The 17,424-nt window shown below is 32.0% G+C and overlaps 1 protein-coding gene across 11 annotated transcripts in view; it reads right to left on the bottom strand.

The window, feature by feature from the left end:
* ZNF280D (zinc finger protein 280D) overlaps positions 1–17,424 on the bottom strand; it is a 120,579-nt gene that overhangs the window by 12,829 nt on the left and 90,326 nt on the right. For all 11 annotated transcript variants that reach the window (XR_007475549.1, XM_049705986.1, XM_049705983.1 and 8 more), the window contains one exon: positions 11,893–11,938. Coding sequence is in view for 10 of the 11 variants with exons in the window: in XM_049705986.1 (XP_049561943.1) it covers positions 11,893–11,938 (46 nt within the window). In the remaining variant the exon portion in view is untranslated. The remainder of the gene's footprint in view (positions 1–11,892; positions 11,939–17,424) is intronic.

Genomic DNA, 17,424 nt, shown 5'->3' with positions numbered 1-17,424 from the left:
TCGAATTTAGATGTCTTTTATTTCTTTTTCTTGACTAATTGCTCTGGCTAAAACTTCCAGTACTATGTTGAAAAGAAGTGGTGAAAGTGGACATCTTGCTTTGTTCTTAATCTTAGAGGAAAATCTTTTAGTCTTTTACCATTGAGTATGATGTTTGCTGTGGGTTTTTCTTATATGGCTTTATTATGTTGAAGCAGTTTCCTTCTGTTTCTAGGTTGTTGAGCATTTTTAACATGCAAGCGTGCTGAATTTTGTCAAACACCATATCTGCATCAATTGAGGTGATAATGTGGTTTTTGTTGCTTCCTTTCATTGAGGTGGCTTATTACATTGATCAATTTTCATATATTGAAACAGCCTTGCATTCCAGGAGTGAATCCCATTTGTTCATGGTATATAATCCTTTTAATATATTGCTTAATTCTGTTTGCTAGTATTTTGTTGAGGATACTTGCATCAATGTTCATAAGGGATATTTATCTGTAGTTTTCTTTTCTTGTACTGTCTTTGTCTGGCTTTGGTATCAGGGTAATGCTGGCCTCACAGAATGAGTTTAGAAATATTTCTTCCTCTTCAACTTTGGAAAAGTTTGAAAGAAGTGGTATTAGTTCTTATTTAGATGTTTGTTAGAATTCACTAAAGAAGTCGTCAGGTCAAGGGGTTTTCTTTGTTAAGAGATTTTTGATTACTCATTCAATCTCCTTACTAGTTATGGATCTACTCATATTTTCTATTTCTTCATGATTTAGTCTTGCTAGGTTTTGAGTTTCTAGCAATTTGTCCATTTCATGTAGGTTATCCAATTTGTTGACACAGAGTTCATAGTACTCTCTTAAGATCATTTTTATTTCTATAGAAATGGTAGTAATGTACCCACTTTCATTTCTGATTTTAGTAATTTAAGTCTTCTCTCTTTTTAAGTATTTCTGGCTAAAGGTTTATCAATTTTGTTGACCTTAGCAATGAACCAACTTTTCTCTATTGCTTTCTATTCTCTGTTTCATTTATTCCTGTGCTAATTTTACTTCTTTCCTTCTGCCAGCTTTGGATTTAGTTTCTCCTTCTTTTTCTAGTTCCTTAAGTTGTACAGTTAGGTTGCTGCTTTGAGATCTCTCATTTTTTAATATAAGGATTTACAGCCATATATTTCCATTTTAGCATCACTTTCACTGCATTTTAGAAGTTTTGGAATGTTGTATTTTTCTTTTCATTCTTATCTAAGTATTTTCTAATTTCCCTTGTGATTTCTTCTTTGATCCATTGGTTGTTTTAAAGTGTATTGTTTAATTTCTAAAATCTGGTGAATTTTTCATTTTTCCTTTTATTATTGATTTCTAATTTAATCCTGTGATCAGAGAAGATACTTTGTATGACATCTATCTTTTAAAATCCACTGAGATTTAATTTGTGGCTTACTATATGGTATATCCTGGAAAATATCCCATGTGTACTTGAGAAGAATGTGTATTCTGTTGTTGCTGGGTAGAGTGTTATCTGTATGTCTGCAAATCTAGTATGTTTATTAAGTCTTCTACTTCCTTACTTATATCTAATTATTCTATCAATTATTGTGAGTACTGAAGTCTCCAACTATTACTGTAGAATTGTCTATTTTTCCCTTCAACTCTGTGAGTTCTTGCTTCATATAAATTGGCAGTCTGTCAGTAGGTGTGTAAGTATTCATAATTGTTATATCTTCTTGCTGTAGTAAACTTTTTATTAATATATAATGTCCTTTTTCTCTTGTAAGCTTTTTTGATTGAAAGTCTATTTTGTCTGATATTAGTAAAGCCATCAATACTCTCTTTTGGTTACTATTTGCACAGACTATCTTTTTCATCCTTTCACTTTCAGCTTGTGTCTTTGAATTTCAAGTGAGTCTCTTGTATACAGCATGTAATTGGATCATGTATTTTTTATCCATTCTGCCAACCTCTGTCCTTTGATTGGAAAGTTTAATACATTAACATTTAGATTAATTACTGATAAGGAGGGACTTATTTTGTCATTGGGCTATTTGTTTTCTATGTATCTTATTACTTTTTTTTGGCTCTCATTTCCTTCATTACTGACTTCTTTTCTGTTTAGTTGATTTTTTTGTAGTGAAATGTTTAAAATATTTTCTCATTTCCCCTTGTGTATATTCTATAGCTATTTTCTTTATGGTTACTTTGAGGATTACATGTAATATCCTAAAGTTATAACCCTCTAATCTGAATTTATAGCAGCTAATTTCAATAACATACCAAAGCTCTGTTCCTTTATAGTTCCATCCCCATTCTTTTTGGTTGCTGATGTCAGAAAATTACATCTTTATTCATTGTATACCTAGATATAAACTAAATGCATTAGTCACCTAAATTACGCAGGAAACAAAATTAGAAGTTACAAACGAAAGTTAGAGATACTGAATTTTACACTAAAAAATTGTCTTTTTTCTTTAAATGCATTCATCTCTTAACTCACATAGAAAACAAAAAGTACAGCTACAAATCACTGTTACAAAATACTAGCTTTTATAATTTCCCATGCACTTACCTTTATTGAGATCTTTATTTTGCCACAGAGCTTTGAGTTGTCATGTACTGTCCTTTCATTTCACCATGCAGGACTCCCTTGAGCACTTCTGGCAGGGCCGATCTAGTGGTCAAGAACTCTCTCAGTTTTGTTTACGTGAGAATGTCTTAATTTCTAACTTTTGAGTGACAGAATTGCTGGATAGAGGATTCTTGAGGTTTTCTTTTTAGCACTTTGAATATACTGACCCACTGCCTGTTGGCTTCCAAAGTTCCTGATGAGAAGTCTGTGGATAATTTTATTGAGAATCCCTTGTATGTGATGATTCAATTCTCTTTGCTGCTTTCAAGATTCTCCTTACCTTTTGGAAGTTTAATTATAACATGTCTTAGTGTGGGTCTCTTTGAGTTCATCTTACTTGGAATCCGTTGTGCTTTCTGAATGTTTACATTCATGTATTTCATCAAATTTTGGAAGTCTACAGTCGTTACTTCTTCAAATATTCTCTCTTTTCCTTCTGGGACTCTCATGATGCAAATGTTGGACTACTTAACGGTGTCCTAAATCTCCCTTAGGTTCTGTTCACTTTTCTTCAATCTGTTTTCTTTCTGTGCCTCAAACTCAATAATTTCTATTGTCTTATCTTCAAGTTGGCCAATTCTTTCTTCTGTCTGCTCAAATCTGCCTTTGAATCCCTCTAGTGAATTTTTCATCTTCAGTTATTGCACTTTTCATCTCCAGAATTTCTTTTTGGTTTCTTTTAGGTTTTCTATCCCTTTATTTATATTTCCACTTTGTTCACATACTGTTTTCTTGACTTTCTCCACACATTCCTTTTGTTCTCTGGGCATCTTTAAGACAGTTGTTTTAAATTCTTTGTCTAGTATATCTGCCATTATGTCTTTTTCAGGAAAAGTTTCTGTTGATATTTTTTTGTTTTGAATGGGCCATACTTGCCTGTTTCTTTGTATACCTTGTGATTTTTTGTTGAACACTGGACAGTTGAGTCTAATAATGTAGTAACTCTGGGAATCAGATTATTCCCCTTGCCCAGCATTTGCCTGTTTTATTTTAATTTTAATTTTTATTGTTGTAGGCTGTCTCTGTTCCCAAATCACCCTGAGGTGTAAACTTAAGGTCTTCGTATGTCTTTTCTGAGCCTTTCCCTGGGCATATGCAATCTCTTTCTAATTTTACCCACATACACAGTTGTTTTTGAATGTCCTAGTCTTTAACATCTGACTCCTGAAAGGGGGAAAAGTGAAAAATGAAGGGAGAAAAAGGGCTGTCCACTTAAATTCCTTGGAAGTCACTTCAGCTGGAGGGGAAGGGGCTTGCAACAATGGGGGAGAGGTGCAACAATAATGTGCCCACTTCTTTGTCTGCAACTCCTTGATAAGAAGCAGCAATCAGATTCCCAGTATCTGGAGGACAAGGTCTTTTTTGCCCACTCTGGCTCCCATAAGTTGTGTGCAAGCTGCTCCAGGAACATGTGCACGGCTGCCTGCCATATGGCTGCTACAGTGCTAAGGGCTTAAACTGATGGAAATTAACTGCAGTTCACTCTCCAAGTCTTCGCCTGGAAGTTGCAAGCCTTCAATAGACTTTAGAGCTTCAAAATAGTTATATCAGATAGATTCAATCTGTGCAATTGCTGTCTAGGTGGGGAGCCAGATTCCTGGTACTTCCTACAGTGCCATCTTCCCACAACTCTCCTCTCTGTATATTTTTTAAAGTTTTTTCCCCCAGAACATTAAAGTAGTTTTAAAATATTGAAAAGTAGATATATTAAACTCACAATAGTAGTTGAAGTTTAAACATTTTATGCCTACCAAAACCAGAATTTATTATCATTTTACTTTTCTGGCTTTAGTGGAAGCAAGCACATCAATAACATTTTCAAAGTCTAATTCTTTTCTTACCTTGTTTCAAATAAGTAAACTGCCATGCTTGGCAATTTCTCTTGACCAAGTGACAATTCTAAATAATTTAAAATTAACTTCAGCTTACTGAAACGTCTTTTGCAGGATGCTACTGTGGCTGGTATTGTTTTAAAATTTTGAACACCACTTTGTTAATCAGTTTTAGAAGACCCAAATATAAGGCTTACATTATATCACAATTTATTAATATTGTATATTGCTTTAAACAATTCCACATGAAATTTCTATAGCATTTAAATTGTCAAAATATTTAAGAACTGGGTCAGTAGCTGCTTTTTGTAAATCAGATGTAATCTATAGAAAATAACTTTTCTCCAGTTTAAAAGTTCAAAATCTGAAGAGATTTCATTTAATTTTTCATATACCTGTTTCAAATATGAAGTTAGGTCATTTATAACCTAATGTCTACTTGATCAGCACTTTTCCCATAATTATCAATACTCTCACTTAGTGATTCATGCATTTCCAATTTCTTTTTCACTTATTTTCAAATTCAGGAAGAATATTCACATCTCTTGCTCAAGATTTACATTCACTGAACACACTTTCAAAATTACTTTCATTTGTGGTAAGGAAAGGAATAGGATTTTTATTAAGCACAGAACTTTATATATGGTCATGCTTTCTAACTGTAAAGCTTTATTAAACTTTTGCCACTTTGTTCAAAATACCATCCCATATAGATAATGTGTAAAAATCTGTAATATTCTTGTAACAAGATGCTTTTGATCTCAATATAATGTATTCTGACATTTGATATATCTTTTCATATCTGATACACATCTCTAATTTGTGTGCAAAGTATCAAGTATCTTGATTGCATTTAATCTTGATGCCCATCAGGTATCTGTGATTTTAATGTTGTTTTCAGAATTGACAAGAATATTCCATCTGCTCACTGTATTACCCCAGTCCTAAAATATGTATCCTTTGTACAATACTAAAAAAAAAGATGATCATATTTGAATTCACAAATGCAGCATTCTTTGTATTAAATTATGATTATGAGCTGGGCAAGGCATAAATTTGGCATAATTATTTTGGGGGAGAAATACTGGCTTATACACACTTGTATACATGTGCCTTATCTATTCCATTATCATATCCTGGCCAGGACAATTTTCTTACATAAGCATCAACTCTTGCTAACTTACTGATAATGTGATAAGCTAGACCATATCTAGTTTTTTTTTTTTAAATAACAGCTTTAATGAGATATAATTAATCTAGTTTTTCATTTTGTTGCAATTAAGTCAAAACTTTCTACTCTTGCAATGACATCATTCTTAATGTAAATATACCTAGTAATCATAAACATTAATTCATGATGTACTATATCTGGTTTATAATCAAAAAGTAAGAAAAATTATTTTGCTTCTTTTATTCTTCTTAGTATTTCAGATTTAACATGATTTCCTAATAACATTATATATTTGCTTTGAATTTTACTACACAAATGAAACATATATTTATAATCATTAGCTGTATGATTTTAATGTCCTTAGTTCAACTGAATTTAGAACATTCCAGCATCTGAGCTTCCAATAATTTCTTGTGCTTGGAGAAATAAATTATTTTTGCATGAAACATACAATATGTAAAGTCACTCACACATATTTTATCACATTCTGTAAAACATCATCTATTAAACTATCAGTCTAAATATACATTAAAAAACACTTCCATTTAAAAAAATCATCATGATGAAATATGATTTTTTCATTATCACAAATTCTGTTTAAATTTTTCCAATCTTTGAAACCACTTTTTGAGTTGCAAATATTTGATTCTGTTGTAATTTTTGCTAAAAAGAATGCACAGGAAACACAAACTAAAGACAAAGATTCTTTGGAATAAATGAGCCAGTCACAATGAATTAACTCACCACTAGACAACTTTTTAAAAGACCCATCTTTTGAAAATCTTTGCCCACCATGTGAAACACATACTCTACAATCTGCATCTTGTTCTTGGATGGTCCCCTGCTCTATTAAAATCATTTTACTTTATTAGAAACAGGTGACCATGATGAAGAATTAAACATTTAATTCAAATAGCATCTTCTATTTTCTTGCACATGCTTATATTCACTAGCTTCTGAAATTTCTAACATGCCATTATCTTATCTTTTTTGCACAATTCAAAGAAAATTCTTTATTTAACTCTATATTTCATAGTAATTCTATTCTAATAGTGTCAGTGTTAGAGATTTCATTTTAAGTAGCTGGAATATTTTTTTCTACCAAACCTGTTACTGTGCCCTATAATTTTGATCAATTTCTTGATGCATGCATTTTTCTTCTTTTTCTAAACAATGGACCACTTGAGTTTTTAAATGCCATATTTATTTTTAAGAATTTTAGTATAAATTTTAAATATATTTATTTTTAATTAATACATTCAGTTAAATATAATAATTAATTTATATGAATTAGTTCATATAAATTATAATATTTAACAGGTCTCCATAAACATTTATATGAAAAATACAAAAATCAATAATTACAAACAACAGAAAACTACATACCAGGTTTCCAGACCAATGGGGTGAAAAAAAAGTAGTGAAAAATATTTTTTATATAAACAAGTGAGTAACAGTAAATTATCACTGTTTTAAGTGAAGAAAGTATAAAGTTTCCTGGTAAGAAAATACTTTTTCAGAAAATTTTCACATTTCATCAAATTTATTTATGAAAGGTCAAATATATTAATAAATAAAATTTGTATTACTTACCTTAGTACCCTTAATAATATTGTTAAAAAAATCATATAAACATGTATTTTAATTAAAAAAAAGTTTACCTTTTACTTAGCAGTACCATGTAAAGCTACAAACAATGAAAACAACTTGTCACCTTCCCTCATGACTGAACAAGGACCATCAAAAAAGCAGAAGTGAGACCTTGTTGTTCTTGTGTCCCCCATGTGCATTGACTCTCAGGGTCATAAAAGTGCAAGGCTGGATGCTGCCTTTAATTACAATTTTGAAATTATGTTCATTATGTATTACTCTTCATTAATTTTTATTCTTAAACATATTAAAACAAAATATTTATCTGATTATTGAATTTTTTGTAGCTCCCTTGAATTTTTTGCCAGAGGTGAGGTCTCACTTGCCTCATTCTAATTCTGGCCCCGGCTGGGATGCTGGGGTTGGGGGGATAAAGGAAAGTAGGGATGGTGGTCTAGAGAAGCAAATTCTTAATTACTGTAACAGTAAGTCCTAGTTGAAAAAAAGACAAACAAAAATATGGTTACATTATTTAGAAATATGGAGATAAATATTTCATCAAATAGCTAAAAGAGTTGAAAATAGCTACCTCTGAAGAGTTGGATGGAAAAGGGTGAGAGAGATGAGTTACTATTTTTATGATAAACTAGCCACACAAATTTTTAACTTTTAATTCGATAAAAATAAAAAGTAATTTTACAAAGTCTGAAACTCTCAAGTGTCTGAAAAAGTTACAAAGCAAAAAGCAATAAAAACAGAACAAAAAAGAAAAACAAAAACCTTAGAAATTCTTTATGGATAGCCCCAAGTAGTCTTACAGAAATAGGCTATAGGGTTAATTTGCCATTTCATTAGTGAAATCACAGGGGACCTCTATTTTGTATATTATGTGTATGTTTGAATTGAGAAAAGAATATTTTTAAAAAGAGAGAGAAAAAAACACCATAAAGTCACCCTGAGAGGACTCTTGTGTGTACCTACCATACCTGATATGCTTGGAATATGGTAGTTATCTTACTGGATTACAATTCTTTCATGTCTAATTTTCCTACTAGATTTTGAACACCTTGGGGATAGGCAAATAATTTTATTAATCTTTGTTCCCAATATAAAGATTCCTGGAACATGCTATCAAGTGTTTCCTAATAGCCTTGAAGGAAGCAACAAAAGAGAAAGACATCTGTACCCACCTTCTCTCTCTTACCTCTCTACTTAGTTATAATGAAACTACACTAACCATCAGACTAGAGGAGAAGAGTTATGGTATGTGTGTATATATATATATATATATATATATATATATATATATATATAGAGTTAGGATATAAAAGCAGTAAAATGTTGCAGTGTATAGAATATACATGGTAGCAGAACAGAGATTGTTTTAGAAACTCACCATATAATATGAATTCCAAATACAATCTAGCATATGAAAGGAATTAATTTTGAAAGAGGAAATGTAAAACTATACAAATGAAAAAGTGACAACAGGAAAATATTATTGGGGTACAACATTGATTCCACTACAAGCCATCTGATCAAAATCTTGAAGAATAATTCAAGCTATCCACCATCTCACATGTGTACTTAAACACCTGGGTCTATTCGAGGGACTATCCACACCACATATATTTGAAAGAAGTACCAGACCAAAACTGTTCTATGTGGTCTTCCATTCAATATGGCTTCCTTTAACTCTGCTTATGGCCTACTAAATTTTTAGCATAAGCTTTTTTTCTTTTAACAAAAAATAAACTTAAGAAAGTTGGTTTATGTAAGAAAAGGTTGGTTTTACTTGACACAGATGCAACAGGGCAATCAAAGGAAAGTAAGAGTTTGATGATTTATTCAAGTATGAATGCATCAGGAAAGAATCAGTGGATGATATTATGAAATGATGAATTCGTAAGTTTTCTTCATGTCCATGCTTTTATGTATTTGGAAAGAAGAGAGGCAAACCCTGTTGTCCCCAGGGCCAACTGGGTGATGGAAGAAAACGTTTCTATTCTCAAGACCCAGAGACACAGAGACAGCTTGAGAGCCTGAGAACAACAGAGAACATCACAGCAATCCCCAGCACCCACCACTGGGCTAGCAAACATCAAATAACAAGCAACAGCAGTACTGCTGGAAGAAAGGTAAGAGTGTAGAGAGAGAGAGACAACCTCTGTGGCTCAGTCTCACAAGGAAAGGCTAAAACTGAGTGTGGAGCAATGATACTGAGAAAAAAACCTCCAGTAATATAACTTCCACCCTAAGCGCCAGGAAATACTACAAGAATTGAACTTGGCAGTATATGGAGGGTAACCATAGTGATAAAAATAACAAAACCCTGGCCTTCCCTGGTGGCGCAGTGGTTGAGACTCCGCCTGCCGATGCAGGGGACACGGATTCGTGCCCCGGTCCGGGAAGATTCCACATGCCGCGGAGCGGCTGGGCCCGTGAGCCATGGCCGCTGAGCCTGCGCGTCTGGAGCATGTGCTCCGCAACAGGAGAGGCCACAACAGTGAGAGGCCCCCGTAACACACACACAAAAAAAACAACAACCCAAGTCAACTCACTACTAGGTAGACCAAATCCCACACTAATGGCCCAACATGAGAAAAATCATGCTCATTTTCAGATATAAATACTATTTATCTCAGTCGTACACATTATGTCTTGCTTTCAACCAAACATACACAGAAAAAGCAAAGGAAAAAAACCAAAAGTACACTGTCAGAAGATAAAGCAATTAGCAGAACCAGACTTAGACACAACCCAGCTGTTGGAACTATCAGACAGAAAAATTTAAATTACTATAATTAATATGTTAAATGCTTTGGTAGAAAAAGGAGGACAACATGCATGACCAGATAGGAATTTTATCAAAGATCAGAAACTGTAAGAATCAATGCAAATGCTAGGGAAAAAACCCCAAACAAACCACAATCACAGAAATGAAAAATGTTTTTGATGGGTTCAACAGTAGACCTTACACAGCTGAAAAATGAATCTGTAAATAGGTCAACAGATAAAAATTACCCAAACTGAAACACTAAGAAAAAAAAGTGTGGTGGGAGGCGGGGAGGAGGGGATGGGGAGACTAGAACAGGGCATCTAAGAACAGGGATTAATATCAAATGGTATAACATATGTGAAATTGAAACTCCAGAAGTAGAAGATACAGGACAAGTCAGAGAATACTGATCAGGACAAATGCCAAAAATAAATACATAAACATATAAATAAACAACTGAGCAAACCAGACTTAGACACATCATGTTCAAACTGATAAGAACTAAAGATAAAGACAAAATCTTGAGGGCAGCCAAAGAAAATTGACACATTACATACATATATAGAAACAAAGATAAAAATTACAGTAAGACATCACATCAGAAAATATGCATGCCAAGAGACAATAAAATGATTTCTTTAAATGCTGAAAGAAAACAGTTAACCCAGAATTCTATACTCACCAAAAACTTACTTTCAAAAATGAAAAATAAAGATTTTTTTTGAAGGAAAAAAGCATGGAAGAAGTAATCACCAGTAGATATGCAGTATGACATATTTCAAAGGAAGTTGTTTAGGCAAAAGGAATGTGATATTAGAAAGAAACCAAGAGCTACATAAAGAAATGAACACTAGAAATGGAAAAAAATGAAGGTGAATACAAAATTTTTTAAGTATTTAATTGCTCTAAAAGACGATTTAAAGTAAAAATGGTAACACTGTATTCTGTCTTTATAACCTACTTAAAAGTAAAATATATGACAACATTAGAAACAAAAAGAACACACAAACTATTGATATTGGAAATAAAAGAGAGGATTATCACTGCAGACCCCACAGGCATTAAAAGATAAGGGAATACAACAAACAACTGTTTACATATAAATTCAACATTATAGATAAAATGTACCGATTCCTCAAAAACCACAAACACCAAAACTCACTCAAGAATAAACAGATAACCAAGAAATCCTATATCTAGTAAAGACATTTATTTGTAGTTAAAAGCATGTCAAACAAATGAAAACTTTCCGTGGGATAAAAGAAAGCCACTTGGGAGAAGGCTGATACTGTCTAGGTTTCACTTATTCACTCTACAAAATAGAAATGCTGAACCTGCCTCACTTCATTATACTCAGAAAGAGACAAGTAACATTAAGCAATATTTCAAAAACTGACACCAAGAAAACACGTATATAAGCAAAATTATTTCTATACTCATACATTAGACTGCCCAGTACGTAACATTTATATGATAACCCTGAGTGTTATATTCAGACTGCCTGTTTAAGATAGCTAAAATGTATTTAATATATATTCAAAATATTTCTATTTTAAAAATTATTTAAATCTTTTTGAGTCTTCTAAAAAGATTAATTTTCCAATGTGTCAAATGTTTGATATTTTAATAATTTCATAATTTTTAAGTCATAAATTTATCTCCATTAATTATTAGTTGAACTAAATAACAGGCAAGTGAAATATAATAATGCCTTTGTCAAAATAAAACACTTTACAATTTTACTGAGGGTTAAATATTTTTATATATAATGAAAACAAAAAATCTCAAGTTTTTTCTTTCTGATAACATACCAATAATTGTTAGTGATGTACACACATTGAGTTGAAGTGTTTTAAAAATCACATGCACAATACTTTCAAATGTGTAAATCTTTAAGAGATATCAAATATAACATAATTTACCTCAGACACAGGTTCTTGTTCCTTAGTGGGAGCTTCATTTTTTAATCTTGAAAACAAAATAAGTATGGAGTATTTAATTTTAATTTTACAATAAAAAATATGAAACAGTTGTTTTTTGCATGCTTAAAATAATTTAAATTAATGCACATTTATACTATAATAGTAAATGATCTCTGTAAATATTTTAAGGGAAAAATAAAATGCATGAGAATAAACAGTAGATTCAATATATGCTCTAAATAAATGAATACAGACATGTATTTCCTCTTCTCTAAAAACAAGAGCACTTAACAAATGTTCTCTATGTTAAGTACAATTTTTAAAAAAGACATAATACATTAGTATAACTGTTTCAAAGAAAGAATTACCCTTTAAAAAAATGAAAGCAGGTTATATGCTTAATATATATAATATGCACCAGTATTTACTACTATAGGACTCAAAAAGTGTGAGAAAATAAATATTTTACCTATTGTAAAGTTCAAATGGTAATGTCATTTCAATATATATTACAATTAACTTACTTTAGAGGTGGTAAAATTACAGAAATAATTTAGAATTTTGAAGAATGTATTCTCTTAAAAACCTTCATAAGCATAGCTCAAATATTAACTATAAATTTTTAAACTCTGATTTCTAAAAAATATGAATTATAACTTATGACAACATTAACAAAGGCACATGTCATCTATAAAATCTTTTAAAATATAGGGTTGGCCAAAAGGTTCGTCTTTTTCCTTAAGATGGCTCTATTAGCACTTAGTTGTCTTTAACGTCATTCAAAACAATTTTGTTAGATTGTATGTGACAGCTACCATATCAGTGTGCATTTAAAAAAGGACTTATCAAAATTGGTGAATTTTTGTGTAGCCATTTTAATATTGAAGATGGAAGAAAAAAAGCAACATTTTCAGCTTATTATGCTTTATTATTTCAAGAAAGGTAAAAACACAACTGAAACGCAAAAAAGAGATTTGTGCAGTGTATGGAGAAGGTGCTGTGATTGATTAAACATGTCAAAGTGGTTTGCCAAGTTTCATGATGGAGATTTCTCGCTGGATGATGCTCCACGGTCGGGTAGACCAGTTGAAGTTGATAGCGATCAAATCAAGACAATAATTGAGAACAATCAACGTTTTACCACGTGGGAAATAGCCGACATACTCAAAATACCAAATCAAGCGCTGAAAATAATTTGTACCAGCTTGGTCATGTTCATCACTTTGATGTTTGCATTCTACATAAGTGAAAAAAACCTTGACCGTATTTCCGCGTGCAGTTTGCTACTTAAATGTAAGGAAAACGTTCCGTTTTTAAAACCAATTGTGATAGGCAATGAAAAGTGGATACTGTACAATAACGTGGAGCAGAAGAGATCGTGGGGCAAGCGAAATAAACCACCACCAACCACACTAAAGGCCGGTCTTCATTCAAGGAAGGTGACGTTGATATGGTGGGATTGGAAGGGAGTCCTCTGTCATGAGCTCCTTCCGGAAAAACAAACGATTAATTCCAACAAGTACTGCTCCCAATTAGACCAAACTGAAAGCAGCACTCTACGAAAAGCGTCCAGAATTCGTCAACAGGAAACGCATAATCTTCCATCAGGATAACTCAAGACTGCATATTTCTTTGATGACCAGGCAAAAACTGTTACAGCTTGGCTGGGAAGTTCTGATTCATCCACCGTATTCACCAGACATTGCACCTTCGGATTTCCATTTATTTAGGTCTTTAAAAAATTCTCTTAATTGAAAAAATTTCCATTCCCTGGAAGACGGTAAAAGGCACCTGGAACGGTTCTTTGCTCAAAAAGAAAGTTTTGGGAAGATGGAATTAGGAAGTTGCCTGGAAAATGGCCTTAGATAGTGGAACAAAAGGGTGAGTACGTTGTTCAATAAAGTTCTTGGTGAAAATAAAAAATGTGTCTTTTATTTTTGCTTTAAAACCGAAGGCACTTTTTGGCCAACCCAATATGTCAATTTAACATAAAAACTACCTGTGCCAAAGGATCTTTCTTTTAAACTGCTGACGACTAAATATTATTTGGTGATATTATACATTAAACAATTTTAATCTGCATAAGTAGAGTGACTACCTGATCAGAAATGCCCTTAATAGTTAAGTGATTCATAACTTAATGAAGGCTTAATATCTATACTTAAGGATTAATATATTTAACATACGCAACAACTGTACTAACTTAAATTTCATGGACAAAAATGAAGACATCTAGTAGGATAGAAATGTCAACCATCCTAAAAGCTAATCTCATGGTTACTCAATGAAATACTGAGTTGGCAAACACCCCTCTTTATCCATTCTCTGAGGGCATATTTAAAAAATTAGGTCTATAAATGTTATCTTCCTAGATATTAATAATAACTGTAAAATTACTTATGTCCATTTTAGTTATTACATGAAATTGTAAACAATTTAAAATAGAACATGTCCTTTTTTGTAGAAGTACTATATTGGTAGTGTTTACAATAACTTTCAACTAATTTTGCTAAATAAATCTAAATTAATAAAACTTGCACAAAAAATTGACAAAATGCACAAATTATCATTTTTTGGGTTAAAGATTTTGTAAATCTCTCAGGTATTTAATTGTGAACAATATTCATAAAGATGAAATAATATCAAGTGTACAGTACAACTTCACTGCTTTAATAATTTATATGGGAAAATAATTGTTTTAAGAAGAACATGTATAAAGTTGTAAGAAAACATGAAAAATTTCTGTTTCTCGTTGGAAGAAACAAAAAGTAGATATTGATTTTTATTTCTAAGCATTTAATAATTTTAAACGCAGTCTGAAAAACTGTAAAACATATTGGTTACAAACTAGTTTTAAAATATTTTATAAAAGAATTTTCCTTTTCCGCTTACTGTCGAAAATGTTATCAAAGGTCGACCTTAAATTCTTACAAAAGAAACATTACCATGCTAATCATTTTCACATATAGCTATTCTAATAAATTGATTTTATGCAGCAATTAAAATGAAAGCTATTAAGCATGTGTTACTATTATTGCTGGCATTTCAATTGGGGAAACTGAATTTTCTTAATATCTCTGCAAGGGAGGTTGGTGACAGGTTTTTATTACCCTTCATTTTACTAAGAAACTGGTAGATGAGAACAAAATAAATTATTGAAATAACTACCAAGAAGAGGCTTATGTGCCCTATTTTGTTGTGTGGCTTTAACCATACTGGTATTGTTTAAGGGACAGAATTGTAATAACCAGTGAAAATATTTAGAAAAATAAATCTAAAAAAAATTAGAAAAGCACACTACATAAAATTTCATTGAGTTATAAATTCATCATTAAAATGTACACTATGTTTTTGCAACTACAAAAGCATACTTTGACATTAACAAATTTTAATACAACTACTAATGTATCATTAACACTTTTGAAAAGAAAAAAATGTTCTTACCTTTAATCTTATTCATTAAAGATGCCTGCTGAAATAGTCATCATTTGAGATACTCAATTGCTTGGTAGAAGACAGTGAAATTTGCTAAGCTCAAAGTTCTGAGCTAATGACCTGCCATTAGATAATTAGACTTTTCACCTGTGAATTCTTGCAATATTTTTTAATAGAAAAATTTTGTATAGCATTTAAAACAAACACTATTTAAGATTTCAATTTAAACAGAAGGATTGATGATTATGGATTTCAACAACAACCATTAGAGATCAAGACTGCAAATAATTAAATTTTCTTCTGTATGTAAACCTGCTTTCCCTCTAAAGTTCAAAATAAAATAAATGTCCCTACTTGCATTTTTCTGCAGATCACATGACCAATCCAAAGCTACATGTAAAATGAGCATTTTGGTTAAATTACATCATTGCATTCTTTTGAGGTTTCATTCATACTACAAATAAGTGGGGTAGAGGGAAAATGTTCACATTCATTTCAATCAGACCACATTCTTTCCTTCTAATAACATTTAAAAGCCAAAAATTTCAATGCTGATTTTCAAAATGTAATCTTTGCAAATACTTATAAGCAAACTAAAAAGCTGAAAAAAGGTTTACAACAAGCCAGTAGTAAAGTCAACCAGTTCTCAAGACCTTCCAGTTACCCACTCCAGATTAAATTTAGGATAGTAATCATTATACTAATAAATAAGAGTAAAACATCTCGTGCACCATTTCTGACCATTTGTTCTGAGAGGTGTTAACAGATGTGTGGAAAGGATTGATTCACCTAAACATTTACCAGTTTGCACGTACATTAGGTACTGTGCTAAAAGTTGCAGACCAAAGACACAGTCCCTCCTGTGAAGGAGTTTACTGTCAAGGAAATGTATTGAAGCAAATGTTTACAGAATTGTGAAGTGCTAAAAAAGAGACATGTATATTGTGGCTATACAAAGGACTGAGCCACTATGAGGGGGAAAGGTGCAAGGAGGCAGTGAAGATACTACAGTTAACAAGGTTTTGCAGCAAGAGCAGGAGTTAGCAAAGCAGGGAAAGGAAAGACAAGGTGGAGGAAAAGCAAAGAAATATAAAACACAGCAATGATATGATACTGAGTGGTCTCATATGACTAGCAGGTAGGGAACAAGGGAGAGTACTCGAAGATGCAACTGAAGAGATAGCAAGAGCTATTTTAGGAAAGATCTTGATTGTCACGCTAAAGCGTTTGTGCTAAGAACTTTATTCTAAGGTTAATAAGAAAGTATGATAAGATTTGTGTGTCAGAAAGAAAAAAGGCAGTATCAGAAGAGGATAAGCTCCAGACAAGGAGTCCAGATAAGAGACAGTTAATGACTGATAAAAGAACAACAAAGTGTTTTTTTTTCTTTTATCAGAATTATGGGTCCTAGTTTTCGACTCAGAAAAAAAAAATGGTTAGATGCATAAAGTGTCAATGAAAAGGCCACAGAAATTGGGAAGTCATATGGCATCTCAACTACAAAGAGTTCAAAGTTACTTGCAGTCCTAATGCTTGCTTATGCAGCTGTGATCCCTAGGCAGTACAGGAAGTTTCTGCTCAAAAATAGCGGGAAAAACTTTTGATCACTATTTTTCTTACTTCTAAGTCCCAGAAATTTCTATGTCATTGTATTCACATAATTTTTCTATCATGAAATATTGATTTAACATATTAATAATAAATTTTTGTTATTAAAAAAAAAGAGTTAATGACTGTCCCAGGTAAAGCAGTAGGAGTATCAAAGAGGAGGAAGGTTTTAGGAGGTTGATGAAGTAAAACCAACAGAATATAGGTACCAAATGGCTAAAGGTAAATGAGGAGAGCAAACATGATCCCCTACATGTCCTCCATTCATATAAAAATACTTACCACTCAGACCTAGTCTTATATAGCTCATCCTTTGGCACAATTCCAACAATCACTTCTAAACCAATAACCTGCAAATCATCAACCAGAACATAACCCCTACATTTTACTATTTTTCAATCAATTCAAAAATATCATAGTATATTTGACTTAGACTTGAGTCCTAAGAGAGTATATTATCCAATTGCCCCTATCTTGTAAATGAGAAAA

This window comes from Orcinus orca, chromosome 2, assembly GCF_937001465.1.
Source record: "Orcinus orca chromosome 2, mOrcOrc1.1, whole genome shotgun sequence".
In the NCBI taxonomy this organism is placed as follows: domain Eukaryota; kingdom Metazoa; phylum Chordata; class Mammalia; order Artiodactyla; family Delphinidae; genus Orcinus; species Orcinus orca.
The sequence above is the reverse complement of the archived record's forward strand: the minus strand, read 5'-3'. Positions and strand labels throughout refer to the sequence as shown.